This window comes from Nycticebus coucang, chromosome 6 (genome assembly GCF_027406575.1).
Source record: "Nycticebus coucang isolate mNycCou1 chromosome 6, mNycCou1.pri, whole genome shotgun sequence".
Classification (NCBI taxonomy): Eukaryota; Metazoa; Chordata; class Mammalia; order Primates; family Lorisidae; genus Nycticebus; species Nycticebus coucang.
Window position 1 is genome coordinate 35,433,154 of NC_069785.1, and position 21,496 is coordinate 35,454,649.

Below are 21,496 nucleotides of genomic sequence, written 5' to 3' on the forward strand. Positions count from 1 at the left end.
TTCCTCATCTGCCATGAAGAAGCAGAGAATGGCACTCCCCCAAGCACCAGGGTGTCCACAGAGCAGGTAGAAAGTCTTCCCTTCAAGTTGCTATCTGGGAATAACAATGGATTTTGTGTCATCTATCCTCTTAGTCTGTGGTATAGATGAAGAAAGTAATGCCCAGAGGAGACCAGGCAAGACCCCCTGGGAGCCACACAGCATGTCAGGAGCAAGTCCAGAGCTCTTGACCTTATATGCCAACGACCTTGGGTGCATGATACAGTTAGGCAGACAAGAAATAACAAGCTCCAAGGGCTCCTTTGTGCAGCTGGAAGCAGTACCTCGATTGTGGTCTATTCATGGCCCTTAATAAGGCTGCTCTGCTTGGGTTTCACTGTGTTTGAATTTCAAAAAAAATCATATTTCACTCAAGGGAACAGCTAAATCTAACTTTTGTGTTTCAGTGGTTCTCATCAAAGCATCAAGTTCAATTACACAAACATGTAGACTGACAAATCAGAATAAAAGGCTAATTCTTTAATTCACTGATCTTTCTCTCCTGCCAAGGACGTTAGTCATATGCAATAAGCATTTTCTTTATAATACTGGAAAACCTTAAAATGACAAGGCACAGGGAGGGAATGAGAGGACAGCTGCTTAGTCTATCTGGAAGTTCGGCATTTATATTTATGTGGCCAACTATCACTCTTGTTTGTCCCAATTCTTCATAATTAACAGTCTAAATAGTCTAGTCTTCATCATTAGGGTTTCAAACATGCAAAGGACAGTACACCCTAAACAAAGAGGTGGAGGAGCTCACGCGGCTCTCCCTGGGTTTTCTTTCAACCCTGTTGAATTGGGATCCGGGCAGGGTGGTAGACTTACCATTCTCAATCTCGTAGTCAGCAAAGGCAAGTTCAGAGCCCTTGTTGGTGATGAGCAGCTCCCCATTCAGTGTGAAGATCATAGAGGCATCATCCAGGTTAATCATGCATCCGACCACATCTCCCGGCTGCCAGGTACGCCCAAAATACCCACTCCCTTGATGCCAACGCTGGCCCTAGAAAACAAAACCTGAGGACTCAGAAAAACTTCCTGCAGCTGGACATGTGACTGCAACAGCAACATCACTTAACTAGCAGCAGCACTTGATTTCTACGGGGCACTCACCTCTTTATCATGGGTAACTCACGGAGCAGAGTGGTCTGTCACAAATGAGTGAAACCAAGACCCACAAAGTGATCAGAAAAGTTGGACTGAGTCTCTTGATTCCTAGTCACAGCTATGACAATGTACAGAATTATCTCTAGAGTAAATTAGTAAGATTTCCCAGCATAGTGATCTGAGCCATCTCTGGAATGGGGTCCTTAGGTTCAGGTCAAGAGCAGATGTGGAGGTGATCAGAGGAAGGACTTCGGCTTACAGTCCTTCCTTCCCTTTGCCAGAGTAAAATTGCAAAGAAACAGCCACCAGACAATGTTCCTGCAATGCCTACATTAGCCAGTGGTGGTGACCACTCCTTTTGAAGCCAGGGAACCAGACACTAAGCTTCCAGGGAAATGTTTGGAGAAGGAAAACTTAGACTGAGGTTGTGAGTATTCTGTACAAACTCACCCTGCTGCCTTCAAACACGAAGGCTTGGTCATCAGCACCCAGCTCGACGTCAGGTCGACATCCTGGCCTGGCCCAGCCGACCCGCATGTCTCCTCCGGTTACCACCTCAAACTCGAAATACCACTTGCCAGATCTCACCGCATAAGACCTCTCTACCCGGAAGAATCGGATCTTGTCTATGCTGACTTTCTCTACAGCTGGGTCAGCTATTGTGAAAAGAAAGGAAGGAAGGGAGAGAACACAGACCTTTAATAATCAGGTAGCATTCCTCAAAGGAATTTGACACCCATGCAGAGAGTGGCTATAGATTCCCCTCTGTAGCATTGACAGGCCATCATCATCACCATCATAACATTAATACAGACTTCACCTACGGAGGGATTGGCTTTGTACTAGATTCTTTTGAGACCATATCTCAGTTTTCCCTCATAAGCATCCTATGAGGTCAGTAATACTGTCTTCGTTTTACAGATTAAAAAAACATTTTTACCTTAAAGAGGTAAAATCACTTACTCAGAGTCACAAAGCTATTGATAATAAACTGAGGATGAAGGATTTAAACCCAGATCTGACTTCAGGGCCCTCTGCTTAACGATTTACAATTCTGCCTCTGTGCCCACAGTACCTCCTGGGTGTGAAATGACAATGACATGGTCAACAATTATGATTTTAATCAGCCCTAGAATTTAATTTGGAGGGGTGATTACCTGATTTAATAGTGAGCTGATATTCACATGTTTGGAAAACAAGAAAAAGAAAAGATGACTTGGTTTTGTGTTCAGGTGGCCCCCAGAACTCAGCTACTCTGGAAAATAACACCTTCTCCGTGGGACTGGGTCACAGACGTGCTCATCACAGAAACTTATCTGTCATCAGGATGATGTATTACATCAAACATGGTCCCATTACTTTTATTTAAAAAAATATGCTATTTAGTGATGTTTCATGCTGGTTTGTAATAGTACAAGTTAGATCTGTTTAAGTTTAGAATTTCCCTGTTTAATAAATAACTAAGAAAATGCCACGAAGGCTATGTTGAACAGTTTGATGAGAATATTTCAGATTGTATATGAAACCAGCACATTGTACCCCTTGATTGCACTAATGTACACAGCTATGATTTAACAATAATTAAAAAAAAAAAAAAAAAGAATTTCCCTGTTTAGTCAATTGGGGCCAGAATGAACCATCTCAACTCATTACCTAGTTCTTGGTCTGATGGCTCAATATTATACCCGTAACCAACAAACGTGCGAACAGCTTCCCGCAGGCTGTCCCTATTTGATTTCTTGGTACGCTCGTCCAGTAATGCATATGGCACCAGACGGGGATTTCTTTTGTTCTTCAAATCCTATGTGAAGCCAGAGAAAAGAGGTGCTGAGAAAACACATTTCAACCTCATAGTCCCTCGTCCCGCTCACGCATCCCCAGCAACAGTCCTGGCTTCTGGGCTGGCTCTCGCCAGTCCGCTAGCCCTTCCCCAGTGCCTTCATGCTTAGCAGTGTACATACTTGCCACTTCTTTTCAGAATCAAATGAGTGTAAGTGGAAAAATTTTACTTATGCTCAAAGCTAGCATTAAAAAGCACATTTTAATAATACCAGCCTGTGAATGAAATGAAGCATCATGAAACTGGTTTAGAAACCTCCATGCCCAAGGCAAGGCAGATGGGGATTTGCATAACTATTCCCCCTGTGGAAGATCATGCCATGATTTAAGCTGTTACAACCTTCTCACGGCAGCCTCTTAACAAATCTTCACAGAGAAACATCAGAAATGGTGGCAGAGCCGCCATGGGTCCATTTCATTGTGGAAGGCACACATTTGTGGTAGAGTCCTTCTCAGCTCCCTAGGAGGGACTAAGCAGAGGTAAGTGTCCCAAACTCCTAGGTATGACGTGCTGTTCTGAACGAACCACCTGTGATTTCCACAGTTGCATTCTTCCAGGCTTCCAGTCGTGTGCAGTTTTGGAAGCTCAGGTATGAATTAACTCATGTACACACAGCCATCCCTAAGCTTCTCTGATACTATCCAAACCACTGGGGATTATTAAGACGAGGGAAGCAGTTAAAGAAATAAGTGTGCCAGATAGTTTGGGGCGCTGAACCCTGCCTCTAAACTCTGCCCAACTCCTCCCTGTGCCCTGGCTCTCAGGCTCAAGCCAAGAACTCTGCACTGGAATCCTTGATCCCATGGACTGAAGTAGGGGGCTCAGGCTTCTGTGCAGGCTGGTTTGCCCCTCCCTTGGGCTAGCTTTCTCTCCTTATCACACTCACTGGTAGACAGTGGGACCATCCCAGAAGAACTGCTGACCTATGATGTTGATTTGTGGGAGCCTTACCTTGACCTTGGAGAGTGGCTTGAAAGCTCAACTCTTTACAATGCAAGTGACAAGATAAGGTGTAGCCTGTGGGCACATATGCTGGGCAACACACAGATGATGAAAGAATCAAGAATAAGGAAGGAAAGCCTGTTCCTTTCTACAAAATTGGAATTATGCCTGGCGACAGTGTCAATGTGATCATTATAAATTCTGTCCCATTCTATGATTCCATAAATAATGAATACACTGCAGCGTGGGAGGGGCAACCTCCACCTTCAGATCTTGCACCTGCTAAAGCAAAATAGCATTGGATGGATGAGCGCATCTCCCGCCCAACACTCCTGACCCAGCACTTCTCACCTGTTGAATGCCATACGTCCATCCTTGTTTAATTCTGTCCTTTGCCCAGACATTGTGTGCGTTTTCTGCAAGCTTATCCACTAGAATTTCTTGAGGAGGTAATAGCTTCATGTCAGACAAATCCAAAGGGGCTGGCTTATAGCCATTGGACATCATGTAGCTACAAGTAAATGCAAAACACATATTTTGAATAGATCCATATGACTCCCCCATTCCAGATTTTAGACCAAGAGCACATGGTGAGGATACTGTGTAAATGAGGCTACACGCACAGGCTCCACTCTGGCTGAACAGAGAGCTCTATCTCAAGTCCACAGATGAAGCTCCTAGTCTACCATCCTTCTTGCCAATGTATGTAACAGATTTCAAAGGAAACTATCAGGGAAAGTAGATGATCAGCGCAAATCCAACGTTATTTCTAAGAACACTTACATGCCCTACAAATAATGGGCACACGCAGTGTATTGTAACATTACCAGAAACTCTTTTATTTCACTTCAAAAGCACAAGAAGTTAAAACCAAATTGGCAATAATAAAAACTTGAGTCAAATGTTTCTTATAAATTGGCCTATAATTAATCAGTCTTGGAAAACTGAACTGCTACTCTTTGTAAAAGAAATCGTATCAGAGCCTATGTGATCTTGAAGCAACCTTAGACATTAGCTGTTCAGTCCAGGAGTCACAGCCTCAAGTGCAAGTGATTTGCTAGGAATGGGAGGGTGCGAAGGAGCTCAGCGTGGGTCCAGAGGGATACACCGTGTGAGTGGAGAAGACGGGGGCACATTGTGCAGAGAATCTCAGGACAGCAGCTCATCCTAGCCCTGCGGGAATGTGAGTCCAGGAGCATCCATGGCCCCAGGGCCACTGACTGCCCAGACCAGGGCCAGAACATAAAGGTGACAACTCACAGACCAGGGCTCACTCCACCCAGGAGCCTGTGAACAGCATGAGATCGGGGTCTACTGTAGACAAGCATAAGTACTGCCCTGCGCCCATCTTCTCAGGACGCCTGCCCATTGCTGCGCCGGGATCCCAGCAGGCTGCCCCTCTGCTGCTGCCTGTCAGATGTGCTTTCCTTGGCACCGGGAATTGCCTGGCGAGTGGAGCTTGGGAGTTTAAGAAGATAGTAGGGGAATTTGAGCATCTGAGTAAAGCTGCCACCGCCCTGGCTCCTAAGTAAGGAAGACATGGGTGTGTGAATGTGTGTGCACCCCAGGCTGGCATGCGAGTGAGCAGGAAAGGAGCCAGGGGGTGTGCCACTGAGCGAGAGTCTGAGCGTGGAGGATGTGTGACCCTGTCTGAATGAAGGAGGTGAAAGGGAGAGTAGGACACAGGCAGAGCCAGGGGGCCAAAGGAAGTCTTGGCAGAGACACCCACTCCATAAAGGATTTATAAGGCTGGCCCAGTGCCAGAGGAGTGACTCTTTGCTGTGGCTGCAAACCATTTTCAAATGCTTGTGCCAACTGTTAGTATTAAAGACCAAAGACAGTGCATGGATCTGAGGTCTGGGAAGAGGAGCGAAAAGAGGGAAAAGTGCCAAATACTACTCAATCAGCAGGCGTCACTCCCAGGGCCTCGGTGCCCCCCGAGTACCTGGGGGAGCATCTGGAGCTGGCGCTAGCCAGCATGTGGGCTGTTACCTGCCTCGCTACACGAGGCTCCCACCCTCCTGATTTAAAAATTCAGGCTGAAGCATTAAAGCCTGGGATCACTAAAAGAATCACCTACTTTTTGGGCAGTTTGACTTTCTTGAGCTCCTCCTCAGCGGCTGGATTAACTTGAGCGATGTGGCACCCCAGGGCCAGGAGGGTTCTGTGATGTGAGAAAGGGAGAAGGTGAAGATCAACCACAGGGCAGAGGACAGCAGGAACCCTGGCCATGTCTGAGCCGAGGGGATGGGCGGTGCTGTCCATTCAGACCCGGAGTCAGCAAACTTGCTGTGGAGGGCCAGGGAGGAAACTTGCTGTGGAGGGCCAGGTAGGCCAAACCTCTCCATTGTAGCTGCGACTCTGCATTACAGAGCAAAGGTGGTGCCAGGAAAGACACAAGCCAACAGCTCAGCTTTGTTACCATGAAAATTCATTTACAAATGTGGGAAGCTGGTCTGATTGTCTCATGGGCCATAATTTGGCAACTCCTTAGAGGATAGCAAGCATAAGGAAACAAAAGAGAAGTTTGCTAACTGCCCCTCTTAGAGACATTTTCCAATTTATAAATTTGCACTAGAATTGTACAGTTCTTCTAACTCTGTGAACAGGTAGGATCCTAATATCCAATCCACACGGTGGCCAACAGCAGCTACATAACATCTGTGTGGTGCGGAGCACTGCTCAACACCAGGGGGTGCGGAGCTGTGCCCTTAGGAAGCGTCAGTGGAACTGACAACATTCACGCGTGTGAGCCTGTGAGACAAGGCACTTTCCAGACTGTCGTACCAACAAAAGCACAATGTCAAAGCTTTCTGCCCTGACAGAGAACAGGGCAATACAAAGATGTGAGAATAGGTAACAAGCCCCCAAAGAATTCAAAATAGAAGATATCAACTTGGGGTAGAAAAGTTAGGCTCTAAATTAGGCCCATTGGTGAAATAGTGGAGAAGCTAAAGATGTCTTAAAATTGAATTTTAGTGAATCAATGATGTTTTCTTTTGGTTTTAGATATGCCTTATCTTTTTCTTTCTGATTAAAAGATGCTTGGTCTTTTGAGTCTAAGTTTCTCTTCTTCTTCTTCTTTTTTTTTTTTAGGCGTCCTAACTTTTCCCTGTCTCTAGCAAACAGCAAATGATTTCTGAATATATATACACTGAATAAGGTGGTGGATCCCTTACTCACTATGCTAAATCCTTCTGTGATGTAAATAATCATCATCCCCTCCAATTTATCAGAACGTGCCACGTTTTCAGGCAAGAGACTTACCTTTGCAATTTAGTTACAATGCATTAAATCATCTACTCACTATTTAGTCCTACTTCAATTCAATTAAACACTCACTTTAAGGTTTCCGTCGACATTTGCAAGTTATAATTCTTCTCTGTTTCGGGGAGTTTTGAAAACTCCACAAGGCAAGGGTGTTGTCTTTTGTTGTCGTCTCGTATCTAGGTGACAACATAAGAAAGAATGTGATTTAAGTTTTGACAGCTGGCACTGGATCAGAAAAGAGAAAAGAATGCGCTTTGAAATATGGCCCAGGCAATCTCTATCAGGCGAGACAAAGACTCGCTGAGAGGCAAACAGATGATCTCTCTAGCAAACCGCAGAATGCAGTCCTCAAGTTGCCAGTGGCTTCTCAGTGGAGTTATTTCCAGACAGGTGTCTGTGTTTACAACATACTTTCCTAGAGAAGCAATTTTACATATGATAGCTAATTCCTGTTTGTCCAAAGTTTATGTAACCATAATGTTACTGAAAGCTCGTATTCTGTAGTATGTAAAGGACCAGAAGCAGGGGTGGCCAACATTTCTTTTTTTTTTTATATTGGAATAAAAAAAAAGCTGAATTGGGCCACACATTAAATATAGGAACAATAACGAAAGCAATTGCTTTCTGATGCGCAAAATGAGAGAATCTCTGTGCGTAATTTTTGCAGTACCCAATACCACAGATAAGCAAAACAGCCCTCAAATAATCTGCATGGGGCCCACGAGCTGTAGGTTGGACACCCCTGGCAAGATCCAGGTCAGTGCTATGCAACAGAAATGTAAAGCCAGCCACAAGTCACTATTTGCGATTTCAAATTGTCTGGAGGCTACTTAGAAAGGCAAAAAGAAACAGGTGAAATTAATATTAATAATGCATTTTTAATTTAACTTATTAAATTGCAAAATATCATTTTAATAAGCAATTAATACAACAAATTATTTATGCGATATTATATTTTTTATATGAAGTCTTTAAAATGCAGTATGTACTTTACACTTACCACACACCTCAATCCAGACTAGTCACACTTCAAGTGCTTAGGAGCCACATGTGGCTCGGGGCTCTGTCTTGGACAGTGCAGATCCAGAGGGCAACTAATGCATTTGTTGGGTCAAAAAACACGTGCTGAACACCTGTACTATGTGGCAGGCACTGAGCTAGACATGAGAAGTTCAATGGTGGACCCAGTCTTATATGTGAGAATGTTTTATGCAACTGTATAAATACCTAAGTTTTGGAGCCCAGGGACCTTTTCTATAACTAAGCTAGAATGTGTATCATTTGAGAGTGTCGGGGTCACGGGAACCTTTAAGACTCTACTATCCTTTTGCCCTCAGACGTGACCTTACCCAAATCACAGAACACAGTCAATTTACGGCACCTTCAAAAAATGCTTTCTAGCAAAAGATTCCCTAACCTCCCCTGAGTGTCCGTTAATCTTAGTGATGCATCTGAAAACCGGATTAAATAACTTCTGATTCAAAACAATGAATCCGCCGCTTTTCACCACCCAGGCAGGAGGACAACTTTTTCTGAAGGGAAGAGGGGGAGAGGTGAGTGCTCTGAAGGGGGGACTGAGGAAGGACTGCAGCCAGTATTTCCCAAAGAAAGGAAACCAGGGTTCAGAAGTGAGAAGAAAGATGGACTTCAGGCTGTGCCCAGGAGGAGCTGGTATTCTCAGTGCTCCTGACCATCGACTGCAGATAAAGCTGGACAGGTGGCAGGGAGGGAGCCTTGGTTCTTCAGGTCCCGTGCTCCTTCAGGCCTTTAGAGAGCCCTTCTAGGCTGCAAAGCAATCCTCCCTTCACCTGGCCTGGCTGTGGACACGCGTACCTTGCCAAAAGTCCAGCCGAGTTCTATTTTATTCATCCCCCAGAGCTCGTGGATGTTTTCAGCCAGTCTGTCTCGGATCCTCTCCAGATGAGGTGGCAGAACCACCTGAAGGAAGAGGAAAAGAGAAAAGTCAGAACTGTAAGAGTCAGTTGTACTAAAAGCGATCATGAATAGAGAGGGTCAGGTGCCCCAGTAGAAGTCACTGGCATGTCCCCAGGGAAGGGCTGCACATCTGACCTCACCCTACTACTCCATGCGTCCAGCCCTCCCCTCCCCTTCCCTTCCCAGCCAGCTCCGTGCTCCCCAGACCTCTCTGACCATGCCCTCCCCTGTGGGGGTTCACGCTGCACTCTTCACATGCCCGTGCTCCCCTGATATTTCTTCTCACTCTATGCTCTCTCCTTAGGAGAATTCATCACCTGCCCCCATAAAGGGTCACTCCCAGATCAGCACGTCTACAGCCATGGTCTTTCTTGAAGTTTAGAACCACAGTTCCAACTGCCTGCAGGATGCTTCCATTAAACTGAGTTCAGTATGATATCCAAAGTTGAATTTTGTATCTTCCCTTCAAACTCTCTGTTTTTATTTTCTGTTTTTGCTGCATGGCCCCACTATTGCGTCAAGCCTGGAAGTCACCTTAGCATCTTCCCTATTCCTTGGCACTACTCCTACCCCCATCTAATCAGTCATGAAATGGTTATTTCCTAACCATCTTTATGCAGGCTCCTCTCCTCTCCAGCACTCAAGCTCATTATTTCCTCCCTAGACCACTGCAAGACCCTCGTAATTGGGCTCCCCAATTCCCCCCGACATATCCTGCACACCGCAGCCAGAGGGATGAGTCTACAAGAACAAAAATCACATCAAAATACTCTCTGCCTGAGTGTCCCCAAGTGTTCCTTGACACTCCTAAGACAAGACTAGATGTATTAACCAGGAACACAGTGCTCTTCTTCAGTTCTCTCATCACAAACACGTGCATCCTTTTCAAACGTCTTGAAATTATCCCCAAAGACCACATTGTTTCATAGGTCTGTGCCCTTGCACACGCAACCTTTGCTCTTGTTAATACTCCCAATAGCCTGGGCGCGGTGGCTCACGACTGTAATCCTAGCACTCTGGGAGGCCGAGGCAGGTGGATTGTCTGATCTCAGGAGTTCCAGACCAGCCTGTGCTCTTGCAAGACCCCGTCTCTAAAACTAGTTGGGGGTTGTGGTGGGCACCTGTAGTCCCAGCTACTTGGGAGGCTGAGGCAAGAGGATCGCTTGAGCCCAGGAGTTTGAGGTTGCTGTGGGCTGTGACACCATGGCACTCTAGCCTGGGCTAATAGAGTGAGACACTGTCTCAAAAAAATAACATACTCCCTACCACACCCTTAACACACATACACACACCCTTCCTCGCCACCTGGAAAACATGCTTAATATTTCTCCTTCTGAATTTAGTTCAAATGTCATCACCACTGGGGAGTGTCCCCCGATTACCTCCAGGGAGAATTTCTCAGTGTTTTCCTAGTGTTTTACTTCTCTCTCTCCATAGAGGTCCAAAATTGAGGACCCAAGTTTTTTCTTTTTCCCTCTTATTTTTTTCATTTTTATTTTCATATTTATTGTTTTCCAACCCCTAGGAAATAGGAGATTTCATATAAAAATCCAGGTTTCTTGTCTCTTGACCATTTGGAAGGTGGCTAACTCCAGACCTACACCTTTGGGGGGGCAACCATTAGCTGGAGCTGCGAACCCACCCCTGGCTTTAGGAGGCCCAGACGTCAGGCCTTTCTCCTCTCTGCATCACCCTCCTGGGTTTCACAATTCTGGTCTGCTATACGAATGGTGTTTCCACTAGTAAAGTTCCACTATTTACAAACATTCTGATGTCTTTTTTGGGGTGTGGGATGCTTGTGGGGAAAATGCTATTTTGTAGAAAGAGTATATCAAGTCAGTGATGTATAAGATCATATGGGAAAGTAGCAATAAAATATTTAAAATGTGTTATAGCCTTTCAATTACAGACTTAAAAAAACAAACAAACAAAAAACGACTTAACCTAATTATTGAGAAAAAGTCAAACTTAATGCAATCAAACCTCTGCATATACAGAGAATTGGCTCTAGGACCCCTGTCCCATATCAAAATCCACAGATCTGTCTCTTAAAAGAAATAGTAACATACACATCACCTCTCATATACTTTAAATCATCTCTAGCTTAAGAATTCCTAATACAATGTGAATGCTATGCAAATGTGGTCAAGTACATTGTTTTCTAATTTGTATTATTTTTCCTGAATATTTTCTAATTTGTATTCTAATTTGTATTATTTTTCCTGAATATTTTCTATCTGTGATTGGTTGAATCCATGGATGTGGAATCTGCAGACAAGGACAAATGGAAGCGACACGTTGTTTCAATAAAAAGCAAAATAGGGAACATTATCTGCAAACCAGTTACAACTCTTCTGGATTTAATTGGTGGACTAAAATCATCTGTTTAAACTAAGTGCTCCTTTCCGCTGGTTGATCACGATCTGGAAGAGGACTTGCAGGTTAAAGGAGCCCCAGGCTGCAGCAAAAGAGGAAAATGCAGCTGCTGTGGAAACAGCCTCCACAGAGAGGTGACTACCTGGGACGGAGTGACTTGGACTTGCTAATTATCTCCTAGGGATCTAGGTTGCTTAGAGGAAGGGTCTTTTCTAAGCAAGGAGCTGGGCAGAGCTTAGCTCAGACTCCAGTGAGGCCAGGCCTCAAGCACTCTACTTAGAGGTATTTCATTCGAGGTAACAAATTGCACCTTTCCAATGAGAGCTCTCTCATTATTTGATTTTCCAGCATTTTCCCTAGTTCCAGGGTCCATCCAAATTCACCTTTCGGCCCAGACACCAAAGTTCTTCGGGCTTATGGATTTGCCTCTGCTCAGGTGTTTGATTCCCAAATCATCCACTGTGAATGTTTAGAGACTTCTTCTCTTTCTTGGGTCAGGCCCTTCTTTCCTCCCCTATCAAAACTGTCCCTCACTCTTTTGAACCCTGTTTGAGCCCAGCTTCTTCCAGGAAGCCTTGTCTGAGTCTCACTCATGTTTCTGCCCACTGAGCAGGGAGAGGCAGTCCAGGCAGGAGCCACACTCCTGTATCTGCTATCCCCCTGTTGGGTACCAGCGGCCTTGTGTCCATGAGAAACTCCTTCAGTCTTTGGCACCCAAGCTTGTCTGCACCCACAAAGGACTGGCTCTAAGAACGCGTCCATAATATGCTAGAACTGATACTGGAAGGAGCCTTGTCTGAATTTCTCTTATCTGCTTAGAAACCTTCCAAAAGAATTCAACCATTCTTTCCCAGGGAAGATCGACTCCTATCACCAGAGAAAAATTGGCACCACACTTAAACAGGCACTGTCACAAAACCATCATATCTCCCACCTGTCCTCCCAAGGATCACTTACCTTTCCCAAAGTCATTTGGTGTCTCTGAAGTGGCCATCTCCGCATGCCCATTTCCCTGTTAAGACGGTATAAGCTCTAAATGCTAACCTCCTCCCTCATCACATTTCTTTGTGAACTATTCACAAGTATCTGTTTTTTTCCTTGCTTATCTGTCAGTCTGAGTTTAATTCATAGCCCCCAATGACAGAATGTAGGAGAGTAGAGGAAAAGTTTTTCCTCCCCAGCTTCTAGAATATAAGGAAACTAGACTTTCCGATTTTTTGGATCACTTCTAGCTAGCAAGCTGTTCCTGCTTCCCCATCGGTATTATCAATCCCCCAGTGTTCACAGTGCGGTGCCAGGCTCCGTGAGGCACACAGAGAAGTGCTGCCGTCTGTGTGTGTGTTCTGTGGAAACTCAAGATCATTAGCCCAAAGGAAACTCATGAATAATAGGGTCATCGAATATTATGGGAAAATACACGTGAGAGACATTCTACAGGCTGAAAGAGCTGTACTAGTACATACGATTCGCCCCAAGTGCCTAGAGGCAAGTTCCCTTTGCATTTATTTTCTCTAACATCTAGAATAGTGATTCAAATAGCCCCGTTGTTTAGAAAAACCTGAAAGCTGTCACATGCCCCTTGTCAATCATGTCATATCATATGTTTTTCTCAAAATATAGATGGTGGAAAGAAAAAGAAAATGCTTATTAATCAGCATTTCCAAAGCCCTCCCTGCTCTTCCCAGGTTCTTTCTCTTTTATTTTTAACTCTTTTCCTACAGACTCCTCATCTTCTAAGCATCCAGCCTGATGAGAATACTGTTCCTATTCTGTGTTTCTGCTTCTAGGCCCTTATTTATTCCATTCCTTTAATATTAGCCCCGGATGCCCTTTACATAAGCTTATTAAAGGCTCTGACTGAATTCCATCCTCGCTACACATATTTCTAGAAACATCCTAGCCTAAAGGATGTGTCTAGCATTTACTTGTGCATACAGTTCATTTTGCATTTATTATGTTTGGCCTTTAAAAAAATACATTTGCTTCTTATGTCCTTATCTTGGTTGTGAAATCCCAGAGAATACAGAGGCATTTCTGCCTGTCTTTCACAGAGCACGGCGCCTGTAGCAGGAGCTCAACTTGTTCACCGCTGGAGAAACCCTTAAAGAACCGTAGCTGGGCTCAAGGTGGAAACAAGAAGATAACAATTGTTCACATTCCACAACAAGCTCTTGAATCTAAGGTGACTATGTTTTAAGACAAGACAGAGAGAAGGAGGATTTAACTGTATTACGTCATCTATGTGGCTGCCTCTCATTGGCAGTTTGAACCTACCTGACTGGTGTCTATGGGGCAGGGGATGAAGGAGGCTTGGGAGAGGAACTGGGTGGTGCCCAGGAGATCTCTAATGCCTTCAGCATCACGTTTATATTCTTTGACAGGCTCCAATCTCATCTTCTCTTTTGGAAGTAAGGCTTCGTAGCAAGGGGCATAGCCGGAGGGAGGCAGGAACTTAAATTCCCCATGTCGTCCACCCATCAGGAAACGTACTCTGTGTCATTTGAAGAAGGCGGAAATGGAGAGGTCACAAAACACTCCAGTCCAAGTAAGTGAAACTTAAAGATCATTCTCCATGCTTCCCCCGACACCCACAAGAATTATTTTTTGGCAAGTGACTGAGTTCAGATTCAGCACAGCAAACATCCTAAAGTATGTATCAAAGCAGTGAAGAGATTAAGTGTCAAGGCATGATTGTCAGCTAACCGTATTAGCTAAGTCTCTAAAAATTTATTTATATATAAAATAACTAGGCTTTTAAAACCAAATTTATGTTTACTCTAGTAGGTAAATAATTACTTTAGATATTATCGTTGTATTAAAAAGACTTAACAATGATAATGAAGAGATTATTCTTCGTAAATATAATATTCAAATTATTACACATAACCTTCAAGAATTTTCATTTGAAGATTATCACCACAGTATTAAATGCCAATAGTACATGGCTGGTAATATTTAATGGAAATGATATCCTGCAGAGGCTGCAGTTCCCTAAAAAGCCATATGAGGGCAACGGTGAGGCAGCACCTCTGGCAGCACGTGTGTGGACCAGCATCAAAGGCCTAAGAGGGCTTCTCAGGGACACCATCTACCTGATGGCACCAGGCCTGAAACCCTGCCCACACCAGCAGTGCCCACTGAGACTTCCCAAGGCAGGGGGCAGAACACTCAGGGGTTCACAGTAATGGTGGGCAGGCACTAATTACCAAACACATGGAAGTTGTTCAATATTTTAATTCAGCATTCTGCCTGAAAGTCAGCCTCTTATATGTAAGTTAGTTTAGAGTTAGGATTAATCCCAGAATTTCCCTCTTCAAGGAAGAGAGGGCGAAAGTGAACTATTTTAAAATGATCCTTCACAAGATTCCAGGTTTGTAATAAAAAATACAGCTTTCACAAATCATCTGCAATCACACTAAATAGATGAGCAAATATGGCCACATTTTAAAGTAATTAAAGCATGATAAGATATGTAGACCAGCAGGTCCAACAATAATTGCACACAAGAAAAACCAACATACACACACTGTCATGAACAACATTCATTCCCCATCCCCGTCCATTTAACAAATACTAGGGGGGGCCAAAAATATGGCGTTTTAAGAGCTCTTATTGGAAGTAAAAGCAATCATTCCCCAAAAGTGTACAAACTGCAGGTAAAGTGGATGTGTGCAGTGTGTCTAGCTCCATTTGACCAGTAGCAGTACCTTCAATTCGACTTTGAAAAGTAATACACAGATAACAGCTCTTAAAATATGTACACATTTTTTGGCACTCTCTGCATTTACTGAGCCCATACAACTTGTCTTTGCACTGGGGATTTAGCAATGAACAAGGTGCACAGCAGTCCTGGTATCACAGAGCAGGTATTTTATTTTTTTGAGACAGAGTCTCAAGCTGTCACCTTGGGCAGAATACCATGGCGTCATAGCTCATGGCAACCTCAGCACCTGCCACAATGCCCGGCTATTTTGTTGTTGTTGTTGCAGTTGTCATTGTTGTTTTAGTAGTCTGGGCTGGGTTTGAACCCACCAGCTCTGGTGTATGTGGCTGGCACCCTACCCACTAAGCTACGGGTGCTGCCCACAGAGCAGGTATTTTAGCAGACAAATCGGCATACGCTCTGATTGGAAGACATCTGATGAGGTAAGAAAAAGAGAGATGTGAAATAACTCAGGGAAGGGGATGGCTCCTGGACATGGCGCTAAGGGGGACTCTATCTGAAAAGCAGACACAGGAGTTAACCTTGAGGGATAATGACAGGACAATGAGCTCAAGATCTGAAAGAATAGAGTCCAGGTAGAGGAATAAGCACAAAGGCCCCGTGGAGGGGAAGAGCTTGGTGGACTAGGCAGGAGGGTGGCGTGGGTGAGCCCAGAGCAGGTGAGGCGGGAGGGGTAGGGCTTCATCAGGCAGGGGCTGGGAGGCCTGGCAAGAAGGTGCATTTTATTTCCCGATGGGTTTTAAGGTGAGGAAATACAAGATTCTTCTAGCTGGCCTATGTAGATAGGTCTGGGGACGAATTAGGAGACTCATGGGGAGCTGAGAGGGGGAAGAACTGAGGTGATCTGAGTAGTCAGATTTCAGTTTTGTTCTGAAATCGGGATTGTCAGGAACTAACTGCTTATGAACTGGGCGTATGTGTGGACGGGGCATGAAGTATATGAAGGAAGGTCATGACTCAGCAAAGCTCTACAGCAGGATACTTTCCACAGGGCCTTGCTTCCTCTAACTGGAACATTCTGGTAGGGCAGCTCGCAAAAGAATCTCAGTGTTCGTTGCATTTTGGGACTGGAAAGTAAAAATACTCCTAAGCGAGAGATGCTAAGACTTTTTACCCCTTCCCAATAAAGCCGTGATTTATGCAAACAGCATCAGATAAAATGCTATCCTAAAATTAATTATAGAAAACACATGAAACCTCCCACATCCCCATTTTGAGGTACTAAATAATGATATAGAATTATAACCACAGTTGTCCTTTGTGAATGTTCCTGCATCAAGTGTTACGTAATAGGTCATGATCTATGTGTATTAAGAATTTGAACAAAGACATTAAAACAAAATTGAATCACTAGCCTGCAGGGTTACTAATTTAGTGAAACTTCAGGAAATAATGACGAAGGCTTGACATTATTTCTTGAGAACTTCCCAGTTCAACTGCAACATAACAGATTGTGTTACTGACATATTGAAGCCATGGGATAAAATCAGATCTTTTTGAGCAAAGAATTAGTGTGGGAATTTTCTGCCTCTCTCTTCTCATTGAGCATTCTCTTCCTGTGAGAAGCTGAATGCCTAGAAGCTTGTACAGCAAGTGTATTCTGTTGCTCACTAGCATATGGATTTCAAGAACAAGTAAATGATCTTTTATGAGAACTCCATTATTCATGAGCTCTCTTGCCAGTTGCTTAGTTTCAAAATTTTCTTTTACATTTTAAAATCTGCTAGATAGATAACAAATCAAGGAAGGTGGAATTCCGTGGAGCACCTAATGAGGACAAATGTTTTCTGTTTTTATATCTGGTTATTAAAAGAAGAGTGATAATTTGGTTATGAATCGTAATCTCATCCCCTCTAATGACTATAAACACTGTAAAATGAAAAATTAACACAGGCAGAAATCAATGTTTAGTGCTTCCAAAAGCTTTGGTTTTCAAGCATCTTCACACTGTGCTTAAGTGGGTGGAAGGAAAGGTTCTGGATCGTTGCTTCTGAAGTCCTGCCAGATAAGAGCCCCTATTCCCTCTGCTGGCAGGAGTGAACTGGAGCTGATTCCAGCCACACCCACCCTCTGTGTCTCCATCCCTCGCTGCACACAACCAACCCGTCCAGCATCTGTGGGAAGGTATCCAACAAACTGCCACCAGTATTGGTGGTCCCCCTCGTAACTCATGCTGGGAGGTCCAGAAGGATGAGGGCAAAGGAAGTAACTAGGAATAAAACTGAAGTTTGGAGGGAACAACCAAAAGAAGGAACAAAAATACACCAAACTCACTTCAATTATTTTAGTATGTTAAAGTAGGCTCTCTTCTGTCTCGGAGTTTTGGCAAAGGTCCCAAAAGTAGACCTATGAACCCCTAGTTCAGAGGATGCCAAATACTTTCACATCCTGAAAGAAGGTGCTGGGTCAACTAAGCAGGAGACAGCAACACTCTGCAGAGCCAGTTCTCTTGGCCTTGGCTCACCACACACCTCTAGATGAGCAAGGAGGAGGAGGCATTTAGAGAGAAGTGTCAGTGGGAAAGGGAAGGCATTCTTCCTCACCCAAAGTTGAATGATGAGGGTTTCAAGGAACTACTGGGAAGCTTGGCAGATATCTCCTGGAGTTTAGTGAGGGATACAACTGCCTGGTGACAGAGCACAGAGTGAGAAAGGGCTGCTCAGGGCCATGCCAAGAACATGCTCCCCGGAGGGTCAGATATGGGCTCCAGGAAGGAGCCTGCTGTCAGCCATCTTGAAAGGGGCTCTACTCTGAAAGGCCAACGACTGAGCAGAGGTGGAAACCCAGGTTCTGGGGGACACTGGAGGGGGATGCTGAGCGAGGTTTGGAGTAATCCAGAGGGAGAAGCCAATGGAAGTGGTGACTTGTGTCAAAAGACCTGTGGCAGGAAGCTCCCAGCCTGATGATTGCCAAAGAATCTACTTGGGCCAGAAGTCCAGAGTATGGCTTCACAGGGGTAGAAGGAGAAACAGAGTTTCCCCTACTCAGTCTACTTCCCTCATAAATCCTTATCTGGCACCTAACTTTTACCTTTTAAATCCTTTGCCTCATTTGCAAATGAGAAGTGTTTAATTAGAATGTAAAGTTTCTCTAGGTGTTGTCTTCCCTGCTCTTTGAATTCCACTGAATCTCCCAGTGTCCCCAAAACGTTAAATATAAAGTAAAAAAGAGAATTTAAAAATTGAGTTCATTAAAATTAGATCTTCCTTATCCTCAGATTTTTCTCTACATTAATGGATTTTAAAAATCAATTTCATTAATCAATTTAATCTCTTCCACTAAAGCCCTTGTATTATCTTCTGGGCTATTTCCTATAACTTGATGTTTTATCAGCTCTCAAAGATTTCTTTCTCCTAAAGTATTTACAGTAAGCCACTGTGTCCTTAGATTTCTTCATCTCAGAAATAAGCAATGCCTGCAGTAATAGTTGCTGGGGAATAGTGAAGTCTTAGGATGTATAAAGGAAATGTTTATTTATCTGACTAATTTTGAAAATACATTTTCAATGTCACCTTTTGAGGTGTGATTTTTGCTTGCTAGTTTGCAGAAGAGATGGGAATACCTATTGCAAGTCCCAGATTCAAATGACTGACCCCTGAATAAAACACACAGTACAAGTCACGCTGCAGCTTTGTTGTGGTTGAAAAAGGTGACTAGTTTTCCTTTCATTGGGCAATAACATTATTATTCAGGGTTTGCTAGCAAACATGTAAAATCAGTTTGGTCTGATAGATGTCTCATTACTCTTATCTGCTATTGAATTCCTCCCAGACAGCTGGGATAATGTTCCAAGGGAGCAAAGGATAGAAGCTGTATATAAGAGGAGAAAGATTTAGCAAGCTTTTGCTGACCTGAATTCAACTCCTAAGTCATGATTCATAATTGCATCTTAAGTCTGTATCATGAAGACTGGAGAACGATTTGAGTTATGGACATTCCCACATTCATATTTCTTTTGGCTAGTGTTTGAAGAAAGCCCAGGGAAGTTCAGCCAGCACTCATCCTGTTCTCCACAGAAGTATATTTATCTCAGCAATAATTTCCACAGCATTGACCACAGCAAGCTGGAAATAGCTAAGCTGTTGGTTGCCTGAATTTCAGCCAAGTCTGGTGGATACCAACAGAAAACAAATGGCAACCACAAATACCAGCCATCTTTGGGTTTGCTTGTTCTTATAATTAGAAAGAGCTGGCAAAAGAATCATGTAAAATGATTAAATAGATCTACAGGGAGTTGATAATTATAAGATATATTCTACTACAGTGACTAACTCATCAATTTTCTATTAAAAAAAGTAGCACCCAAATTTCACTATATACTGTGGCTTCTGTACAATGTTCTTTAGGAGATTTATGGTAGGACATCATTTGTGGGGGGCGGGGAGGGGAATGTGAGACCGGCTTTTAATAAGAGCTTCCTGGCATCTAAATAACTCACCCTTTTGGGTGGGCTTCAAGGTACACAGGCCTCATTCCGAAGTCTGTCCTATAATGAATAGGGCTGGTACACTGAGGACCTATATCACGACTTAATAATGATACTGTCCACAAGCGTACTACTTTGAGAAGAAAACCATGGAGGTACATTCATAGGAGAAAAGAGAGCATGGCATATTGATCTGTAGGTTTTTCAGTAATTACTCATGCTGCCTGTGACTTCACTGTGGGTTAATCTAATTGAAAAAGATTTTTGCCCTTCATGTGGCTTTGCTCTTTGAGGACAGCAGGCAGGGGCACCCTTACCAGGTATTATGAACAACAGAGTTTGTAAGCATAACAATGATTATTTAAAAACAATTCAAGACTTGGACCTCATGGGACCACAAATGGGAAATCAAATTGAAAAGACACACAGAAGTTAAAAACAAAGACGAGAAACAATTCTGAATGCTCCTATGATGGGAGAGGAGAAACCTCTCTTTAGATGGGCATAACGACTTGCGTCTTGCTGGGAGAGATGCTATAAAGCCGAGCCAGTATTCTGCATCATTGGGTGAAACAATAATTTTTTCCCAGTTTTATTATTAAACATACTGCTTTTCAATTAGACACTTTAATTAACATGGAATTAATATCCTGGTTTCTCTTTCTAGCCTTTTTGTACAGCTGAACTTTGCAGTTGTACAAAAGAGAAGAACTGCTGAGTTTCAGCACATTAGTTTTTGTAACAGTTAAGCACTGGTATAGCAGTATCATTTGTTCAAAGTGAAAATAAACTAGCTGGCTACTCCCCAACACAGGACCAGAACTAACCCTAAGTACATCATGTGATGAACTAGATGCACTGCAGGCCCTGTGATGCCAACTCTCCTTGAATCATCACACAGTGTGAGACCTGAAAAAAGAACATAGAGCTGATAGTTTTCTGAGAGATTGGAAACTTGAGTGAGTTTAGGTCACCCTGCACTGCTCTTTAGCCTACCACCTGTCTAATCACTAGAAGCAGAAAGCTCTCAGATCTAAGCTGTTGACACTTCAAGTCAGCACACCTGGAACCTTCAGTGTCTTAAATTCTCTCAGCAGCTGTGCCTTGTAAATGTTCAGTCATCTCATTTTTTTCATCTTCCAACTTTGCTTCTCTTTCATCTGAGCACTCGGAAGGCTGCATGATCTGCTGACCCAGACACAAGATCTAGGTGTGTCTTCTACATTTGGATACCTTTCAGCCATCTAATTCTTTACTTGCACATGCTGCAGTTCTTTGTCAAGAGAGGATTCTAAAAAATTCCTCCTGCTCCTCCCCAAATGACAGACACAAAAATCTTATCTGAATGTTCTGAGGGAGACTGGAAGTGAAAAAAAAAAAAAAAGAATCATTATGTAGCATGGGAGAGCAGAGGCACTGATCTCTAGACACAAAAGATGTGGACAAGTCCATTAGCCTGTGGACTGGGGAGGAAGGCTTCTCCAAAGATGTGAATTCAAAGATATAGTTTTCTCAGACCAGATGCTTGGGAAGCAGGTGTATTCTAGAATAGAATAGAAATGGGAAGGGCACTAATGTTGGTTGACCAAGGCCACCGACCACCAAGGCAAATGCAGTCCTGGGAAATAACTGCCCAGAGTGGCCCTATTTCTCCGACAAGGCGCTAAGTCAAAGGGTGGATGGCTCTATTGTTGGGGAAGGTGTGCCATGGGGCTTACCCAGTGCAAAAGGTCCTTTCCCTCTCCCTCCTCCAGAGGGCCTTTGCTCCAGTCAACTGTCTCTGTGTTTGCAGTGCCTCCTTGTCTGATACATGGTCTTTAGGAATATCAAGAAGATA

The 21,496-nt window shown here is 43.7% G+C and overlaps 1 protein-coding gene across 2 annotated transcripts in view; it reads right to left on the bottom strand.

The window, feature by feature from the left end:
- RYR3 (ryanodine receptor 3) overlaps positions 1 to 21,496 on the bottom strand; it is a 502,828-nt gene that overhangs the window by 201,977 nt on the left and 279,355 nt on the right. For both annotated transcript variants that reach the window (XM_053594081.1, XM_053594080.1), the window contains 8 exons: positions 13,784 to 14,000; positions 9,032 to 9,136; positions 7,271 to 7,374; positions 6,009 to 6,092; positions 4,280 to 4,439; positions 2,800 to 2,947; positions 1,597 to 1,802; positions 868 to 1,042 (listed from right to left, as the gene is read on the bottom strand). In XM_053594081.1, the coding sequence (XP_053450056.1) occupies positions 868 to 1,042; positions 1,597 to 1,802; positions 2,800 to 2,947; positions 4,280 to 4,439; positions 6,009 to 6,092; positions 7,271 to 7,374; positions 9,032 to 9,136; positions 13,784 to 14,000 (1,199 nt within the window). The remainder of the gene's footprint in view (positions 1 to 867; positions 1,043 to 1,596; positions 1,803 to 2,799; positions 2,948 to 4,279; positions 4,440 to 6,008; positions 6,093 to 7,270; positions 7,375 to 9,031; positions 9,137 to 13,783; positions 14,001 to 21,496) is intronic.